The sequence below is a fragment of the Lutra lutra genome, chromosome 1, assembly GCF_902655055.1.
Source record: "Lutra lutra chromosome 1, mLutLut1.2, whole genome shotgun sequence".
In the NCBI taxonomy this organism is placed as follows: domain Eukaryota; kingdom Metazoa; phylum Chordata; class Mammalia; order Carnivora; family Mustelidae; genus Lutra; species Lutra lutra.
Window position 1 is genome coordinate 126,639,787 of NC_062278.1, and position 21,140 is coordinate 126,660,926.

General features: G+C 39.1%; 1 protein-coding gene across 3 annotated transcripts in view; it reads left to right on the plus strand.

The window, feature by feature from the left end:
- The window catches only part of PIK3CB (phosphatidylinositol-4,5-bisphosphate 3-kinase catalytic subunit beta), a 202,865-nt gene that overhangs the window by 164,772 nt on the left and 16,953 nt on the right, over positions 1-21,140 (plus strand). For all 3 annotated transcript variants that reach the window (XM_047735812.1, XM_047735832.1, XM_047735822.1), the window contains 3 exons: positions 15,882-16,060; positions 17,083-17,192; positions 19,046-19,124. In XM_047735812.1, coding sequence (XP_047591768.1) covers positions 15,882-16,060; positions 17,083-17,192; positions 19,046-19,124 — 368 coding nt within the window. The remainder of the gene's footprint in view (positions 1-15,881; positions 16,061-17,082; positions 17,193-19,045; positions 19,125-21,140) is intronic.

The following is a 21,140-nucleotide window of genomic DNA, read 5'->3' on the forward strand; positions in this document are numbered from 1 at the left end:
TTACATGATAAAGGAAGGGGCTCCTGGGTGGCTCAGTTCATTAACTGCCTTTGGCTCAGGTCATGATCCCAGGGTCTGGGATCAAGCCCTCTGTTGAGCTCAGCGGGGTTTGCTTCTCCCTTTCTTTCTGTCCTTTCCCCCTGCTCGTGCTCTCTGTCTTTTTCTCTCTTCAAATAAGATCTTTAAAAAAAGAAAGATAAAGGAAAACAGTGGGAAGGAAACAAAGACTGTGTGTCTGTGTACATATCGTATATACACATATATACAAAAAACATGCATACCAAAACAAGGAGGAGATACTCATGATAGTAAATCCTCATTTCTGTAACTAGTTATGTGGTCATAGCTGGTATTTGTTACTAGTTTCTTCCAACCCTTTCTGTATTCCCTTTGCCTTTAGTAAGCATTTCACTTGTGTTCTTGACCTGCAGAGTTAACCCAAACCTTCGTTCTTTTCTTTTTTTTTAAGATTTTATTTATTTGAGCAAGAGCACATGGGAGTCAGCTGCATAACCAACTGAGCCATCCAGATTCCCCCCAAAACCTTCATTCCTGAAGGGTCCAGGTCAATAGTAGTCCTATCTGAGTTAGCTTGTAATTGTCCATTGGTCTTAATGATAGGATATGGTCATGCTTAGAAGAAATATTCTGTATTCTAGGCATACTTTTCCTTTTGTCTGTGGAGTAGTAGGCTGGGTTTCCTGTTGTAGTCAGGATCAATATTCCAGCCAGCATCACCGTGCCCTTCTTTGCCTATTGATATGAAGACATAAGGAGCTCAAAGTGGCTGGGCTGGAGTCTAATTAGTCCAGTGGAATCATTGTCATGTCTCCCACTGGAACCATTCTTCCTTCTGTAACTAAGACCTCTATGTCCATAAAGCATAAGGGTGCAGAAAAAGGAAGCAAAAGTTTTGCTTCCATTTTTAAACTTTGATTTTTGGACCCTTGAGTCCTGGCTGTGGGAGAAACAGTGTCATGTAGCAGATGATGACTTGGATCATATACAGCTTTCTGGAGAACTTTGTCCTATAAGTCCTATAAGGTATTGCCACCTAGCTGGTACTGTAACTTAGTCTTCCAAGGGCCATTCTACTCTTCTGTCAAGCCAGCTACTTCAGGTTAAGAACATAGTAAGACTAATGAATACTATGCGCATGAGCCCATTGTTAAGCTTCATTTGCTGTGAAATGAGTTTCTTGATCAGAAGCAATGCTGTATAGAATACCACAATGGTGAATAAGGTGTTCTGTGACTCCACTGATGATAGTTTGGCAGAAACATTGCATGCAGAGAAGGCAAATCCATATGGAGAGTTGAGTGTTTATTCCAGTAAGAAGAAAATATTGCCCCTTCTATAGTAGAAGCAGTCTAGTGTAATCAACCTGTCACCAGATAGCTGGCTGACCATCCTGGGTAAAGGTAAATGGTGCTAATTAGGGTCTCATTGTTGGCCTCTGCTGCTGGCACAGTAGTCACTCAGTGGTGGTCATAGCCAGGTAGGCTTTAGTGAGTGGAGGTCCATATTGCTGAGCACATGTATAACTTCCATCCCTGCCAACTTGGCCACTTTGTTCATGAAGCCATTGCGTGATGACAGGGGTGATTGGGAAAAGAGGCTGACAAGTATCCACAAAATGGGTCATCCTATCCACTTGATTATAAAAATTCTCTTCCAGAGACACCCTTTGGTGTACATTCAGAGAGGTTTATTACGTATCTCTTCCCCAAATTTCTTTGTCACTAATTTTCTAGTCATGTTCCTTCTGAGTCCCTGGCCATCAGCCAAGCTTTAGTTATATCTCATGAATTGGTATATAATTGCATGTCTGGCCATTTCTCCTTCCAAGCAAAGTGAACAGTGAATTGCAGTTTCCAAAGTTCTGCCCACCAGAACTTGAACACAGTCCTTTAGAAATGTTTCAGAAAGGGGCTGTAGTACCACAGTTGTCAACTTTCATATGATGCCTACATACTGTAAATCATGTTGAATCTTCTCTTTTCTTCCTTTGTTAACTGACTGAAGGGAACTTCCTTTGAGGACATAGGAGCAGGCTGAGAAAAATAAGGTAGTGTAACAAGTCCATGGGAAACCATGGACATTTGAGTCACTTTTTCATATAACTTATTGTGCCTTCAGGATCTGCTCTGGTCTAATCTTATATATACCACTTTCATTTGTTGATGGAATACTATTTTGCTCACCCATCTTTATGGCTTGGTGGGTCAGACAGATAACACCCAATTCATATTTGGCAGCTCAGTTCACACGCTTGCCTGGTGGCCAGTGTTTAAGCATTCAGTATGAAATCCCATTAGCAAGCTAAGAGCTATTTCTCTAAAGGAGAGTATTTTCTACTGGAGATGGTAGGTGTTTTTTTCCAAAATCCTGAGGACCTGTGCTATGGTTTACCTATAGGGGCCTGCCAGAGGCTCCAAACAGCATCTATATCTGCCACTGACAGTTCAAGAACCATTAGATCTGTTGGATCATAGGACCAAGTAGCACAGCAGTTTGCAGAGCAGTCTGAACTTATTGCAGAACCATCTCTTAATTTGGGATCTCATTCAAAACTAGCACCCTTTTAGGTCACTTAGGAAATAGACTACAGTACATTACCCACCTGAGGAATATGTTGCCTTTACAATGCAGAGAGGCCCCCTAGCTACTGTGTCTCATTTTTGGTTGTAGGAGGGCCCAGAGTAACAAATTTTTCTTTACCTTAGAATATCTTGATATACTCCATATAAATTAAGTGCTTCAAGTTTTGTTGAGGTAAAAGGCCCCAAATTTTTGTTGGAATATTTCCTACCTTCTAAGTTGCTGTTTCTTACTCACTAGGTTGGATCAGTCTAATATTATAAAGGTGTCAGAGTGGTATCTTGTTGAGAGTAGAGGCAATCAAGATCTCTGTAAATTAAATTATGACATAGTGCTAGAGAGTTGATATACCCGTGAGAGAGGACAGTGAAAATGTATTGTTGGCCTTGTCAGCTTAAGGAAACCTCTTGTGATACTTTATTGACAGTTATGGAGAAAAAAGCTTTTGTTAGCTCAATAGTTGTATACCAAGTACCAGGGGATGTGTTACTTTGTTCCGCAACGAAACCATATTTGGTATACCACCTGATTAATGTTAGGATGATCCACTGTAATTCTCTAAGATCTGTGTGTCCTTTGCATAGGCCAAATAGGCAAGATGAATAGGGTTGTGATGGGAATTACTACCCCTGCATCTTTTAAGTCCTGCAGGAATGGGTACTGCTTTTGGTTTATTGTTTTTTAGGTAGAGATGGTTGTGATAACTTCTGCTTGACCTTTCCACCAAAATAGCCCTCACTCCAAAAGGTCTGGGAACCAATATGGAAATTCTGCCAACTGCTGAGTATATCTATTCCAATTATGCATTCTAGAATTGAAGAAATAGCCAGAGGATGGATTTGGGGTTGGGGATTTGGGACCCATTGGGCGCACTGTGAAACATATCTGTGCTTACTTCCATAAGCATCTACTCTGGTGGACCTCAGTGACATTTTGAGTCTCCTAGAGTTAGTGTCATTTCAAAGCCAGTATCTAGAAGTTTGAAAAGGTCTGGTTATTTCCTTTCCTCCAATATGCAGTTACCATGGTAAAAAACCATAGTTTCCTTTGGAGAAGCCAGGGAAAAATCAGTTGCAGTCTTGGCACTGATGAAAACATTGGGGAGAATTAACACCTTTACTGTGTCTAGGTGTCTGGGTGCATGTTAGAGAAATGTTAGAGTAAAACCTGAAGGTTTTACTGTAGGTGTTGATTATTGTCTGGGTATAAACATCAGACTATAAACTGTATGTGACCAGGAAGTTATTAGCAAGGTAGTTATATCTAGCTGATGTAATCTGAATCCGTGTATTTAGTCCACTTAGACAAAATATTTTGTAGAATTAAAAAACCTCTTCCAGATTTTGCTTCTCGGTACATTGTTTTATCCTCATGGCAGAGACTCCCTACCTTGCTATATTTTCCAACCTCTTGATCTCATTTGAAGGCCATTTGTTTCCTCACTCTTAACCTACTCATTCCTATACCTCTCTGGTGTCCACCCTATTTTATAAACTATCCTTGTGGTAATTCCCAGTTTCATTATACTTTTCTAACACATTTGCATTGCCAAAGAAGCTCCCATAGCTTTTCATACATGATTTACATTATATATGTGTAATATATTATTATATTATGATTCTATTATGATTTTTCATTCATGTTAAAACAACTATTATCTGATCCTTTTGGAAAGCCCGTTAATGGTGGTAATAATAGCTAACATTTACTCACCATTTATTATGGGCCATTTTTTCTTCACAATTACATTAATTGTCCCCTTAATTTTATAGTCCTCTTAAAAATATCTCATACCTCTCAGTGTCTCTTGTGCTCATGGCTACTGTCCTCTACCCATCCATTATCTTCTCTCACCTGAATGTCTTCTTCTTCTTCTTCTTTTTTTTTTTTTTTTTTAAGATTTTATTATTTATTTGAGAGAGAGAGAGAAACAGCAAGAGAGGGAACACAAGCACGGGAGTGGGAGAGGGAGAAGCTTCCCACTGAACAGGGAAACCGATGCAGGGCTTGATGTGGGGCTCGATCCCAGGACTCTGGGATCATGAGCTGAGCTGAAGGCAGGTGCTTAACGACTGAGCCACCCAGGCACCCCTCACCTGGATGTCTTCATTAACTTCTTAAATTTTGCCTTTTGTTTCCATTGTTGCACACGTATCTCCTGTACTGCATAGCAGATAAAGTAACCTTTTTAAAATGTAGATGTATTATGTCATTTTCATTTTTAAAATCCCTGAATATTCCTTTCATGGAGAATAAAATCCCATTTTTTAAAAACCATCTAATTGGCTTTATTAATTGATTCATGAATTGGGCAGTGTCCTATCCAGCTAATCTAGTAGAGGGGACTTTGAGTTGCAAAATAGAAGGATTTTGTAGGGAGAAATGGGGGAGGCAATTAACAAAAGAAAAGAAATGTTTGTTTTAGGACAGAAATGATTGTTTTTAAGGATGTTTACCTTCCCTTAGGGGAAGGGGCTGAGGGTCTTATTATTATTGGAGGTAGATTTCCTCATTTTCCTTTAGGGGTTTGAGAGGGCTCCTGTGACAGATTACCTTATTGGTACTGACCAGAAAATTCCTGCCTAAGGCTATACTTTGCTGGGAGGCAGTAGCACGTGGGTGGCTTAGTCACTTAAGCACTGGGCTCATGTTCTCAGGGTCATGAGATCAAGCCCCGCTGTTGGGCACTGAGCTCAGCATGGAGGCTGCTTGGGATTCTCTTTATTCCTCTGCCTCTGCACCTCTTCCCACTCATGTTCTCTCTCTCTCTCACACACACAAAAAATAAATAAATCTTAAAAACTAAGAAAAGGGGGCGCCTGGGTGGCACACTTAGTTAACCGTCCGACTCTTGGTTTTGGCTCAGGTCATGGTCTCAGGGTTGTGAGACTGAGCCCTGATTAGGGGCTTCATTTAGCATAGAGTCTGCTTGAGTTTCTCTCTCCCTGCTTGCTCTCTCTCAAATAAATAAATCTTTTAAGAAGGGTGGGAGGAGAAGGTTGACGTTGCAGTTAGGTTAGGTATTAAGCCTCAGTTTGGTGACTTGACTGAGCATTTGGGGCCTGTCATTTTCTTTTAACATTTCCCTTTTGATCAGGCTCTCAGCTTAATGGAGAGATGTGATCAAAATTTAAGGTGTTAGTGTCACTATCAGATACTGGTTTGAAGTTCTCAAAGTTTTTGTTGTCACTTTTGTGTGGATTCCATTATCCATAGGTTAGGATGTTTTTTTAAATTCTTGTGGTATTCATAGATTATGGAAGTCAGTCATTCTCTTTGTTCTTTTTTTGACATTCCAGTCTTTTTTTTTTTTTTAAAGGATTTTATTTATTTATTTGACAGACAGAGATCACAAGTAGGCAGAGAGGCAGGCAGAGAGAGAGAGGAGGAAGCAGGCTTCCTGGTGAGCAGAGAGCCCGATGTGGGGCTCGATCCCAGGACCCTGGGATCATGACCTGAGCCGAAGGCAGAGGCTTTAACCTACTGAGCCACCCAGGCGCCCTGAAGGAGTCCTTTTAAGGCAAGTAGCTTGCTCAGTGATCTTATGTAACCAAGTTTCAGCTTCCTGAGAAATGTTAATCCAGATATAGCAGGTGTTGTTGGCCACAGCAGAGGTACTCCCCTGCTTGGCTAAAAGATAATCGAGGGCTGTCTTACTATTAAGAACAGCCTTGGCTAAAGAATCTAAGGATGATTGTTGGGCCTCTCTTGCTTTAGCAGCAAATTCTGCAGTAATTTCAAGAATTGAGAATTTCCTGATCATGAGCTAATTTACATTTACCTGTAACCAGGGAAGTAGAGATCTGCCAAGAGGAGTGAATTCCTGAATCATGAAAGCCTCCCAGCAGGTCCTTTCTAACTCAGCAGTGCAACTTCAAGGGAGTCACCCAATGAGTTGTCTTACTTTGCTTGTGAAAAGTTAGGGTCTCAGATTTTTCTCTTACCTGAACTATAAGGTTGTTTTAAAATCCAGAGGTTACCTCCCTTAAGCAGTGGCCTGGGGAGAAAAAGATGAGGGCATTATCTTTCAGGCTAATGCCAGAGTAAAAGAAAGGGGAAGAAGAAAGGTTTTCATGTTTAATTAAGGTCTGAAGTCTTGATCTGTCGCCTTGGGCAGAAGCAGTCTGCCTCAAGGTCAGCTACATCTCTTTCTCATTAATTTGACTTAGAGGTTGCCAGCCTCTGCACAACACCAGGTTGGAGGTGGACCTGTCATTAGCTGTGAGATGAATACCCAAGCAGTGTAGTGGTCAAGAGCACTGGGTAAGGTCCCTTCCAGTGGGGCTCAACAGCTGTCTTTGATGACATTTCCAGAATGACCATTCACCAAGCTCTAGACTGTGACCAACAGGAACCTTTGAATTGGGATCCAAGAAGTCTTCTTTAATCTGTTGATGATAGGCTGAGCATAAGATATTAGAGATTTACAGTCGCTGGTCTTAGGAGCATGAGACAACAAGGGATCAGCATAAGGCTGTATACTAATAGACATTGGTCTGCTGGTGACTGTCATATATGCAGTAACTTTGTTTCCTAAAGGGGTAACTACTAATAGTCAGCAAGACCAAAGATAATACCTTAGGCCAAAAAAGTCCAAGAGTTGAGGCAAATTTAGAAATTTTAAGTTTGAGAATCCCATTAATTCTCTCAGTCTTGCCTTATGATTAAAGGTGATACGGACAATGTTAATTCTGAGAAGTTTGCCAGGTTTTTATTAAGCCTTATGTGATTTGTCCAGTGAAGTGGGGGCCTTCATCACTGGGGATTGTGGAAGGTATACCACAAGTGGGAAATACACTGTGAGGACATCAGCCTTGGAGCTTTGGAATGCTTCAGCCCATCTGGAAAACACACGTACAGTATCAACATATTGGTAGTCCATACTGAGTGGGAATTGAATGAAGTCATCTGCAGATATTCAGAAGGCCCAGAAGGAGGAGGTCTGAGATCTCTTGGGACAAAAATAGTTCTTCTTAGGGATTATGGACCTGACAGGTCAGACATTACTGGTAGACTGCGTTTGCAGTTTAATAAAAGTCTCCTTACAAATCTCTGTTCATAATTTGTGTCATCGTAAATGCATTATGGTGGGTGAAGGAATCTACAAACTAAAAAATAAAGTTTGCCAGGGAGTCAGCAAGAACCAAGCAGCCATCTTGGGTTTCTCAGAGCTTCAAACGTTTGTTTAACTTACAGCTATTGCTTACCCATGCTAATTTCTCTAATTCAGGAGCAGACTGTTGCCATCTTACAAGTCCATCAGGATGGCAAAAGTCTGGCAGTGAGGGGCAGGTTTTGCAGAAGCAGAAGGGATTTCCTCCACATGTGCCATAATCTTTATAGATGTGTTGCTGTTGCCTTAGCATGAAGGTCAGCTGGGGCATTTTTCTGACACTCAGGCTTAATCCTTTTAGTGTGAGCCTCAGTTTTAATAACCGCAATTTCAGAAGGGAAGCAGTAATAGTAAGAAGATGGTTCACTTTTGCCATTTTTAATTGGGGTCCCAGAGGATGTCAAACCTTTTTTTTTTTTTTTTTTTTAGATTTTATTTATTTGCCAGAGAGAGAGAGAGCGAGCGAGCAAGCGAGCACAAGCAGGCCAAGTGGCAGTAGAGGCAGAGGGAGAAGCAGGCTCCCCGCCGAGCAAGGAGCCCGATGTGGGACTCAATCCCAGGACTCTGGGATCATGACCTGAGCCGAAGGCAGCTGCTTAACCAACTGAGCCACCCAGGCGTCCCGAGGATGTCAAACCTTTTAAGATAATCAGACTTACAAGTGATAATATTATACTAGGGCATGCTAGGTTTCTAGGAATTTCATATAATTTTTAGAACACAAATGCTTTATAAAGAAGGCTTACTGTTATTATTAATTTTTTTTTGGTGAGTAAAAGCAATAGAAGTTTATTAAGTGAAGATAAAAAGCTCTCAAGAGTGAGGGGGTCCCGACAAGGTTGCCCAGCTTACTTCTTGTTTGACAATATTTTCTACGTAATTTCACGTATCAAATAAACCTAATTAGTTTAAGAGATCCCTTGAAATGTTCTAGGAGCCTTTGGAAAAATCCCAAAGTTTATTCCAGGTCAAAAAGAACATTTATAATTTGATTTTGAGAAGTTTATGGTGGGGGAGAAATGAAGTTTTAAAGCCCTTGAGTAGTTAGATAGGATCACAGATCATTATGAAACTTAGTACTTAATTATCTATTAGCAACACTTAGCTCTTTTAATACTGAGAAGACTCAGTTTTCTTAAGTAATCAACAACCTGATAAAGATGGCAACCACAGGAAGTTATTTTGTTAAAATACAGTATCTTTGTTTTCTAGGCAGATCACTTAAAGGTAAAGAAACTTATACACTCTGTTATCAAAAGTACACTAAAGGGGCACCTGGGTGGCTCAGTGGGTTAGGCCACTGCCTTTGGCTCAGGTCATGATCTCAGGGTCCTGGGATCGAATCCCGCATCGGGCTCTCTGCTCAGCGGGGAGCCTGCTTCCCCCCCCCCTTCCTGCTTCTGTCTACTGTGATCTCTCTGTCAAATAAATAAATAAAATCTTAAAAAAAGTACACTAAAAGTTAAAAAATAAAAAACAGAGAAAACCAAATTCTAATTTTATACCAGCTTACTTTTGACATTAAAACTTACTCATTCCAGTCTTAGCCCTGACCACATATAAAATACCTTTCCAAAGATTTATTTTTCACAAACTTTCTACAACTTTTTACCCCTCAAAAATGTATCTTCATTTCTCATACCTTATTTTACCAAAAACACACATTTTGCTTTCTTTGCATATGGAGAGGTTTCCTTTACTTCTGCTGGCTCTAATTATATATATTAATTAGAACTCTTAACTTTTAGAAACCTTAGTTCCTGGTAAAAATCTAGAAGAAATTATGAACTGTTAACACCAGCATTCTTTAGATTTGAAAGTTTATGAATACATTTCATAATTTCTAGAAGCATATGCCTTTTTCAATTTTCCAGTGCTAGCTCATCCAAATATCTTTTAGTTTCTAATAAGCCACAAGTAGATAAACCTATGTTCAGTAATTAATATTTCAGTATTTTCTTATTTGTGAGTGATGTAAATACTCAGCAGATTTCTGTTACTTTAACTCAGCAAAACTAAAATTTCAAGTTACCAGAGATTTGGGAAGCTGTTTTTAAGTACATATACAATAAAATATAATTGTTGCTAAAAACTTTATTAACTCTTATTTCACTTAATCTGTTTAAATCATTTGTTCTCAACAGTTGTTTATTTTACCCACGAAAACTTCATGAGACATTAGACAAAATCAGCCATCATTCTAAGTTATTTTTCTGCCAACAAATTAGGACAGAAGTACATGAATTTAGCTAGAAAATTCAGGTAGAATAAAAGTTGTTTATATACCTTATAGTCATTGTAGATAACTCTAAAGATATGCCTGTTTCCACTCAAGCAACAAACTGAAACTTGCTTTAATTTACCAAAAATTATTTCAGAGTATGTGAACTTGAAAAACTTCTGGGATGGGGCGCCTGGGTGGCTCAGTTGGTTAAGTGACTGCCTTCAGCTCAGGTCATGATCCTGGAGTCACGGGATTGAGTCCTACATCAGGCTCCCAGCTCCATGGGGAGTCTGCTTCTCCCTCTGACCTTCTCCTCACTCATGCTCTCTCTCACTGACTTTCTCTCAAATAAATAAATAAAATATTAAAAAAAAAAAAGAAAGAAAAACTTCTGGGATAGTTTCTGTTACATTTCTGAGAATTTTGTGAAGCCTAAATTTATGTAAGTGCCCCCCTTTTTTTTTTAAGCCACAAACAGCGCTTTTCTACAAATTAATTTTGGCAGTCCCATATGGAGGTAGAAAATACTGCACATTTAAAACACATGTATGGGGGGCGCCTGGGTGGCTCAGTGGATTAAGCTGCTGCCTTCGGCTCAGGTCATGATCCTGGAGTCCTGGGATCAAGCCCCACATCAGGCTCTCTCCTCTGTGAGGAGCCTGCTTCCTCCTCTCCCTCTGCCTGCCTCTCGCCGACTTGTGATCTCTGTCTGTCAAATAAATAAATAAAATAAATCTGTAAAAAAAATAAAAATAAAACACATGTATGGGGGCGCCTGGGTGGCTCAGTGGGTTAAAACCTCTGCCTTTGGCTCGGGTCATGATTCCAGGGTCCTGGGATCGAGCCCCACATCGGGCTCTCTGCTTGGCAGGGAGCCTGCTTCCCTCTCTCCCTCTGCCTTCCTCTCTGCCTGCTTGTGATCTCTGTCTGTCAATAAATAAACAAAATATTAAAAAAATAAATAAAACACATGTATGAACACACATACCAACACAAATGGAAGCAAACAGAGACCTTATATAGCTTATGGCTTTAAATTACTACCATGAATTAGGTATAATAATACAAAACTCACTGTTTATGAAAAATAGTTGGCTCAAAATTGTTTTTCTGATAGATAGAATAAGTTCAGATTACCTGCTTAGGGGCCTAAAACCGTTTTCTAATACTTGTGGAGAAGAGACTTAAGAATTATATTTGTTCTGGGGCGCCTGGGTGGCTCAGTGGGTTAAGCCGCTGCCTTCGGCTCAGGTCATGATCCCAGGTCCTGGGTTCGAGCCCCACATCGGGCTTTCTGCTCAGCAGGGAGCCTGCTTCCTCCTCTCTCTCTGCCTGCCTCTCTGCCTACTTGTGATTTCTCTCTGTCAAATAAATAAATAAAATCTTTAAAAAAAAAAAAAAGAATTATATTTGTTCTTAACAAGTCAAGTTCCAAATGACCTTTTTTCCCCCTTTTGATAAGGATTACCTCCCTGAAGTTTACTTGTCAAAGAGATGGTCTAGATAAGAATTATGGAGAGGACTCAGGTAGGACATGTAGTACTTCAAAGGCACAGGGGAAAAAATGCAGGCTCCTCCTATGATTTTTGTTTTCTTAAAGCCAGAATTCATAATACTTACAAGGCTATTGAGATAAGTGGGAGGTTTTGGGTTTGGTAAAAAGTATTGATGGATTTTGAGTTGCTTCTTGGCCATGTCTCTGGTCCTATAAAGACTAGACTTGTAAAACAAAAGACAGCTGTTTTCAATTCCCCAAAGACTTGGGTTGCTGCCTAAATGATACCAAAGGGCTAATAACATCTATGCACCTATGTTAGAGTGTTTTTCTTTCCTGCTGGGTAACCATAGGGGAGAAGGCCTAAAAAATTCCTATCAAGCTCTGAATAATATCTTCCAATTTGGGCAAATTTCTCACCATAAAGTTATTAAAGTCCTTTCAAATATCTTGTCAGGTTTCAACCTTGACAAAAGTCAACTGTTTCTGGCAGTATTGAACAATACCATGGATCTACGAGGCATCTTCAAAGTATATGCAAAAGATGTTATCCTCACAAGATCTAGAGTTACTCCTAAATATAACCAAAACAACAGCAACAACAAAAAAACACAACAACTTACATAGCTCAGGTGAGCAGAAAGCCAAGCCTTAGGATATAAAACAAGACCAGCAAGCAAGAAAGAAATACTTTTCTCTGGGAGAGAAAGGATCAATAACCAGTTGGTCTGGAACTGGAAAGAAAGGGATAATGTGAAATTTTATTTCCCTCTCTTCCCTGGGCTCCAGGAGTAATCCGCTTATAGAAATTTTCAGAATCCTCTCCTGGGTTTTAAGAAATTCTTTGTGGCCCTTAGTTCTGCCTTTGAGTAAGATGTGAAAGTTAGGAGAAGAGAATGGCCCATAGCCTCAGGTGGTCTTATTTTATAAGCTAACTGTTTAATAGTCTCTTTAGAGTAGAAAGGCAATTCAGACAGAGGGTTAGCAGAATGGATACTCAAATTAAGGATAAAGGGGAGCAGTAGAAATTATGTCAGTCTTATTTCTGTTACAGTTTTTGTTTTAAATACCCTTTATCTTTAATTTTTCATTAGTCTTTTGCATTGAATCTTCAATGAAACTATTTTGGAATTTTGAAGCTTCTAGAGGCTGCTTCATACTATAAGTGCATATCCCATTCTGTTTATTTAATTTGGAAATGCTTGATTTCAAGTGCATTTCTTACATGTTTTATCTAATTGGAAATTTCCACATAATGGCCATTATATTTCCAGGTTTTCTTCAGTAAGATTTTGCCATTTTACTAGCTATCTGAAATTTCTAGGACTGTAGTGTGTTGTCACTCCCGATCAGATGGAGGCCCCCAAACGTGGGGTAATGGTAGCCTAGAAGCTGATAGTATGGGAGGTAAGAGGATTCACCCAAGGCAGAACAAAGGAGATAGACGTTTATTGAATACACTGCAAGGGAGCAGTGAATAGGACAGCAAAAAACCCCACAAAAAACAGTCTGCAATGAGGCAGTGGGTGAGGGCTGTTTTTAAAGGGGGAAGGTGAGGAGGTATGGGGACCTATGGAATTATCCCCTTTTTGGTAACTGTGCCTGGTTGTGAATAGCCCATTGGTCATTCAGGGCTTATGGATATTTTGAAGTGGGTCACCTGTCTGTATTCAGCCAGGTACCCACTGTGGGCCCCTTTGCCTTGTTCTACATTTCATTGCTCAAGGCTGTTATCTAAAAGTGACCTCTACATGTAATTCTTAGACATAAAATAAGCAGTTGTGCTGGAAGGTGGTGTGCTCTACTCTTTAGGTTCCTATTTGTTTTAGCTAGACCTTTGGGTTTCTTGGAGCCAAACTAATACCTAAGAGGGGCATGTGGTGAGGTTGGGAATTGTGGGGTGTGTTACAATATACCTTGTTGCACAGAAGTTTTCTTGCTGTTGGCAGGTAACCTAGTGTCATTCTAATACATTCCATGACCAACTTACCCTATTACTTGAAGTGGCAGATGCTCTAACAGCCTTGACTGCTTGCCCCGTTTTTTGTAGCTTTTGGACTTCTGAGTTCCCTCAGAGGAAGTAGCCTTTATCTATATAAAACAAGACAGAAAAACATATGCTCCTTAATAGATCATCAGTGACCAAGAAATGTTACTTTGTCCTGGCCAAGAGAAGGCCCTGTATGCACCACCAGTTCCCATCAAACCTTGGACTGGGGAAGGGATAAATGAGCAAATGCCAAGGAATATGGAGTATGGACTAATTCCAAATAAAATGGAGAACCACAGCTGCCTCTAGCATTTCCCTACATGGAATCTGGGGAAGGATTCCAAACAAATAGAGAATTGCAGACTAAACTGTCAGCAGTTTCCAATGTGGAATCCAATGACAGAACTAAGATTGGGGTTTTCCACCTGGGAAATTGTATTCTGAAAGGCTAGGGGCTTAGCTCTGGGCAGCCCCGTCTGCCAGCTCAGTTGGGCTTCAGGGTGAACCACCAGCTAAGCTGAGCTCTGGGCAGAGCTATCTGCCAGCTCCATCTGACCTGCCCTATAAAGGAAAGCCAGTTAGATCAGGAACTTGATACAAAGAGAGCAGAGCTCAGAGCTGAGAGGAAAATGGTGAGAAAGATAGTAAATTCAAAATGGTTCACAGTACCACACCCGCGTTTCTCATCCCTGAATGCCATGGGAATTTTGCTTCAGATCTTGAAGTTGTCACAAAAAATTCAACTGAGTATATTTTAATTATTAGCTTTATTAATTGATTTGTGAATACAGCAGTATCTCACCTAGCATGTAGAGGGATCTTCCCCAAACTTTTTAACAAAGCCTATAAGGCCCAACTTGATGAGGTCCTGCTTCATTGCTTCACTCATGATCAAACCACACCATACATTTCTTTGGTTCTCTGGGAACCTCAGCTTGACTTCTCTAACATCAAACATATGATATATGTATGATCACATTATTTTTACTCCTAACTGATGAGTAGCAAGGGGAATACTCTACACTTTACATTGGCGGTTCTTGTTATCACTATAAACCTGTGGAAGGACAGGGTGTCAAAACACTTAAAAGTATTTGACTTATAGCCACGTGGGTATTTAGGACACTATTCCAGGAAATGGATATCAACACAATTAGTGATGGGGCCTTAAAATTCCCAACTGTACAAACATAGAAGAAATTCAAATTTGAAATACTTCAAAAAGTTCCTGTTTGCACAGTCTGTTTTTCAACTGGTTCCCTTTTCACCAGTGTTTGTACAGCTCCTGAAACTGTTGAGAAATGGAGTGTCTGTGGCTAACTTGGCAAGCTTCAGCCCTCTTGATTTTCATCAAGCTACATAGAACCTTCCAGTTTCCTGTGAGCAAGCCTGTCTGTAAAAACTGCATGACTGAATTCATCTCCCTACAGAGTCTTAGTGGTTTCTTCTCATAGAAGCAAAGTTTGAAAATGAAAACAATCTATAAAATAAATCTGTTAATGGAAATTCAGGCCAAGGTGTTCATATTGTTTGTTGTGTACATGTTTTATATGCTTGTTATAGTCGATTTATGTGTTAATATAAATGTATTTATATTAACAAGCTGTTTCAGCTTTAATAACATAATAATAAAATAAAATGTCTTTTTTATGGCTTATGGTTGGCCAAAGCTGTTTCTAATGGATTTTTGCGTAACACGACATGGAAAGATCTTAGTTATTAAACAGTGAAGCTGACTTTTAAACACAATGGTTTTCATTGAGTTGGCCGCTGTTGATTGACCTTGTACTAACTGCATAAGTTTTTTTTTTTAATTTGCCTAAGTTTTTATAGCTAGAGTTACTTCATAAAAATAAGTAATGTGGACTTGGACAACAAATACTGTTCTCTATATTCATATTTGTTTTATTACACAATAATTCATTTAACTGTACTACTTATGGAAAGAGAATATAAGAGTATATTGAGAACATGTTACACCAGAGTGATGACAAGAACTAGATGTTAAGGTTGAATGGCAGGAACCCCAGGATTACTTGTATACAGATTTTCCTTTTATACTATGAAGCTGGCCAAATGGAGTGGTTCAGATTGTGTTTCAGATTCTACTATTCGTTGAGCTGCAGAGTGCTGAGTTCTTTGTCATACTTATCTTCTTAACCACAATGTATGTCCCTTTACTTTTCCCTGATTTTTAAGATTTCGTTTAAGAAAAGGATTAAAGAACACTTGAAAAATTGTGCTTTAAGTAACATGATAAAAATGAGATTTTTACTCCATTGTTTCTAGTATGTTTGTCATAAACCAAGCACTGATTTTACTTTGGTTGGTTGTCAAATGTTTGTGTTGGGGAGCGGAAGGGAGTGGTTATGAAATAATATGATCACATGAAACTATGGTACTTTATATTATTTTTAACCATAAATAAATTTTGTTGGCGGGGACACTTATTTTTCAGGTTGAAGCACTCAATAAGTTAAAAACTTTAAATAGCTTAATCAAACTGAATGCAATGAAGCTAAACAGAGCCAAAGGGAAGGAGGCCATGCATACTTGTTTAAAACAGAATGCTTACCGGGAAGCCCTTTCTGACCTGCAGTCGCCTCTGAATCCATGTGTTATCCTCTCAGAACTCTAGTAAGTGACCATCTTTGCTGTGCTCAGTGAATTTTCTATGAAAATAGCAGTGCAGAAAGGATTTCTTAGTGACTGCCTTGCAGGAGCGGTAGGGCTAGCTGTTAGCCTCCATAAGTACAATATATTTAAAGAAGGAAAATCTTAAATTTCTCAAAGGTTATTCTTTTTTTTTTTTTAAGATTTTTATTTATCTATTTGACAGAGAGAGATCACAAGCAGGCAGAGAGGCAGGCAGAGAGAGAGGAAGGGAAACAGGCTCCCTGCTGATGCGGGGCTTGATCCCCCGACCCCGGGATCATGACCCGAGCCGAAGGCAGAGGCTTAAACCACTGAGCCACCCAGGTGCCCCTCAAAGGTTATTCTTGTATGCGTTAGGATGTATACCTATTAGCTAAATTTACCTGTGGGGTTCATAAAACTTACTGCATGTTACTTTCCTTTCAATTGTATGTGACTAAATTTGTTTTCTATATTACTGGTTTCTAAGAGTTAAAAATCCTGTGTATGCAAAATGTTGGCAACCATCATAGATTATTTACTAATTTGTTTTCCTATTTCAAAATGAGATCTTAAATTAATTTGAAAGATTTTCTTGCTTTTTTATTCCCTTCAAAAGTACTAATAGAAAGGTAATGATAAATACTCTCATATGTCAGTATTCAAAATTGATCTCTTTAAGAAATCAAGAATGAACTCCTAATATTCCTAATTTTAATCCAATGATATGATCTGGTTTTTATTGACTACATATAATAACATAAGGAAGAATAAAGAAAGAAAAGGAGGAATTTTAAATGTAGGTAGTGAGAAGGACGAATCTGGGTTTTCAGTCTAGCCCATCTGGCATCACTACATGCCAGTGAAAACTGTCATCCTAGTTACTTTTTTACCAGGAGGATATGTTCTAGTTCTGACTTCTGCAGAGCTCAATGAAACAGGTGAGGGTTTTCCCCATATCTAATATACAATCTTGCCATTTCTTTAAGTTGAGGTGGGCTAATTTTCCCCTTGTTTGATTTCAGTGTTGAAAAGTGTAAATACATGGATTCCAAAATGAAGCCTTTGTGGCTCGTTTACAACAACAAAGTGTTTGGTGAAGATTCAGTTGGAGTGATTTTTAAAAATGGTGATGGTATGTACTGAGGTTTTTACGGTACCACATTCCTTAGTATTTTTCATTTGTTGTCAGTTTGCTTTATCTGAAAGGTGATGTGTAAATGTGTAACAGATGCTATCAGTGGTCATAAGGTTGAATTTTGCATGTCTTAAATCCCTTTTTTTTTTTTTCCTCTTAGAAAATAATGTTTACAGCTTACTTATATACATTGTTCTAATAAATCTTTTTTTGCCCCCTACAAAATATGGTAAAAAGCTTGTGGAGTACAAGAGAATATTTTCAGTGGTATATTCATATATTCTGTTTCAGTGGTAACAATTTTGATATTGCTGCCATAGTTTTGTATTTTAATTAAAATATTTTACTGACAAGTATTTTCAAAAGGAATGCCTCTGAGGTGATTACACCAATCAGAAGGCAGTTATGATAACCACCACTTGTTATTGTGTGATTATAGACAAGTCACATAAAATTCACTGAGCTTCAGGTTCTTCACGTCCAAAAGGATTATAGTATTGTATGTTGGGTTTATTAAAAGGAATTAAAGGAACATAAGTAAATGTGTTTATGTCTATTTTAAAATGAACTTGTAGGGCGCCTGGGTGGCTCAGTGGGTTAAAGCCTCTGCCTTCGGCTCAGGTCATGATCCCAGGGTCCTGGGATCGAGTCCCGCATCGGGCTCTCTGCTCAGCAGGGAGCCTGCTTCCTCCTCTCTCTCTGACTGTCTCTCTGCCTACTTGTGATCTCTGTCAAATAAATAAATAAAATCTTTAAAAAATAAAAAAAATAAAATAAAATGAACTTGTAGTGTTTTGCTAGACCTCTAACCCCACTTGACCATGTGAATGTCATTGTGTAGAAGTCAGTACTTTCACAGCCCTCTGTTAGCTAAAAATTATCCTTAGATACAATAAATAAAATTGACTATTAGAGTTCTGTAACCCATTATATAATCACTTAAGTGATTTTTAAGAACTTTGTATTTTTAAACACAACCAGGAAAGAAAAAAATTAGCAGTGTGAATTGTATGAATGCTGTACACAGCATGACTGTGTTATATGGTATTACAGTATCCATACAATTAGTATAATAGCTTACAATGAAAATTATACAATTTTCATGAAAGTGAAACAGTGAGAATTTCCTTAAGTAATCTCTACACCCAACATGGGACTTGAACTCATGACCCTGAGATCAAGAGTCACATGTTCTACTGACTGAGGCAGCCAGCTGCCCCAATTAAAAATACTGTTCAGGGGCACCTGGGTGGCTCAGTGGGTTAAGCCTCTGCCTTCGGCTCAGGTCATGATCCCAGGGTCCTGGGATCGAGCCCCACATCAGGCTCTCTGCCTGGCAGGGAGTCTGCTTCCTCCTCTCTTTCTGCCTGCCTCTCTGCCTACTTGTGATCTCTGTCTGTCAAATAAATAAATAAAATCTTTAAAAAAAAAAATAAAAATATTGTTCAATTTAATTTAGTTACTAGTGTTATGGGCACATGCTAACCAATAAACCTAATATATATTTTTAGATTTTATTTATTAGAGAGTGTGCATGAGAGCAGAGTGAGGGGCAGAAGAAGCAGCCGACTCCCCGCTGAGTAGGGAGCCCAGTGTGGGGCTGGATCCCAGGACCCTGGGATCATGACCTGAGCTGAAGGCAGCCACTTAACTGAGCACACAGGTGCCCCAAACTTAACATTTAACAAAATAAATATGGTCAGCATTAAAATTTTGGGAAAGTATTAGCACAATATTTGTCAGTGGTTTTAGTTAAGTCTGGCTGAATTAGCTAATCTTGAATTAATGTTATGAGACAAAAATTGAGAAGTATTTATAATAAAGCAGGATTTTTACCCCCCCCCCCTTAGATTTACGACAAGATATGTTGACACTCCAGATGCTGCGCTTGATGGATTTACTTTGGAAAGAAGCTGGTTTGGATCTTCGGTGAGATTTCTAGTGACTTTATTTTTGTCTCATGTTGTATTCCTCCCACAGCAGAATTTTTAAAACTTCCTTTTTATTCCTTCTCTCCTGCTATTATTAATTGTTGTTCATGGTAATATTTATATAGCATTTTACAGTTTATAGTGTACCGTCAAATACATTGTCTTATTGAAGCCTCATCAGATGTAAAACTATATATGTACAGAGATTCCAGAAAGAAAGAGGCTTGAACTTCCAGTAAACCCTGGACAGACAGCAAGAGTCACGCTCTATCTAACCTATGGTTGTAAAGGTGCTCTCATGAAGGATGCACTGGCTGGTGGTCCTGGGAATGACAAAGCCAGAGAAGGGCCTGCCTGTCTTCTTAGCCTGGTAATATTGATTCCACTACCTTTAGGAAAGGGAAGTGTTTAGGGGTTCTTTTAGGGTTTTCAGCTTGTCACCATTATTAGGGGTAGACAGCAGAACAGCTTTATGGCAACAGAAAAAAGAAAACATAATGGATTTTATTTATTTATTTGACAGAGAGAGAAATCACAAGTAGGCAGAGAGGCAGGCAGAGGGAGGGGGAAGCAGGCTCCCTGCTGAGCAGAGAGCCCCATGTGAGGCTCGATCCCAGGACCCTGAGATCATGACCTGAGCCGAAGGCAGAGGCTTAACCCACTCAGCCATGCAGGTGTCCAACATAATGGATTTTAAAACTTTAATCATTACCAAATCTTCTAAGGTGAGGAGCAAATGCAGATAATTACAAAAAAAAATGTTGATTGCATTTGTATAACAATATAGGTTTGAATCTTATAAACCTAAAAAATTAAATCTCAATCCTTACACTGGGCATAATATTAATAATGAACAGGGTAGAAGTCTGTAATAATCCTAAATATTTTAAAAGCTTATAGAAAGAGATATGGAGAAAAGATGTGAAAAGGCTGTTCATACAAGATATAAAATAAATACACTAAAAATTATGTGAACACAGTCAATTCCAGCATAGATGTACAAATTACAAGAAGAGTTGGATACCACTGATTTCCTAGCAAAGATTTTGTTAAATGATAAACTTGTCTAAGAGACCAGTGAAGCAACAGAAACACAAATATTTTCATATACCTTTGTAAATTAATGTAAACCTCCCTGTATCAAGTTTTCTTTATATCCTCTATCCAGTATTTCCAGAATTTACTTTAAAATTAGAAATGTGGGGGCGCCTGTGTGGCTCAGTGGGTTGAGCCTCTGCCTTTGGCTCAGGTCATGATCTCAGGGTCCTGGGATTGAGCCCCACATTGGGCTCTCTGCTTGGCAGGGAGCCTGCTCCCCCCTCTCTCTCTGCCTGCCTCTCTACCTACTTATGATCTCTCTCTCTGTCAAATAAATAAATAAAATCTTAAAAAAAAAAATTAGAAATGTGGAGGGGTGCCTAGGTGGTTCACTTGATTAAGCCTTTGCGTCTTGATTTCAGCTCAGGTCTTAGAATGGTGAGTTCAAACCCTGCATTGGGCTCCATGTTGGGTGCGGAGCCTATTAAAAAAAAATTAAAAATGCGGACAGAAATTTATGCACAAGGATATTCATCCTTGCTTTATTTACAAAAAAAAAAAGAAAATTAGACCACTGTGGTTAAGTGTCTGACTTTTGGTTTCGGCGCAGGTCATGATCTCAGGGACCTGGGATCAAGCCCTACATCAGGCTCCCCACTCTGCAGGGAGTCTGCTTGTCTCCTCCTTCCTCTGCCCCTCCCCCTGCCCTTCCACCACATCTCTCTCTCCCTTTCTCTCTCTCTCTCTCAAATAAAGAAAGCTTAAAAAAATTAACTAACGTACTCATATGACCAAGTATTTCAGGTATTTTACATTATTGTTCATAGAGAATTGCTTAACAATTTGGAGAAAATGCTTATCTTCAAATGTCAAGTAAAAAAAGTGAGGTGCAGAAGTGTTTTCATAGAATTATTTCAGTTGTATTAAGAGCTCACTGAAAAGTGACATGCTAAAATATTGACAAACTGGGGTGCCT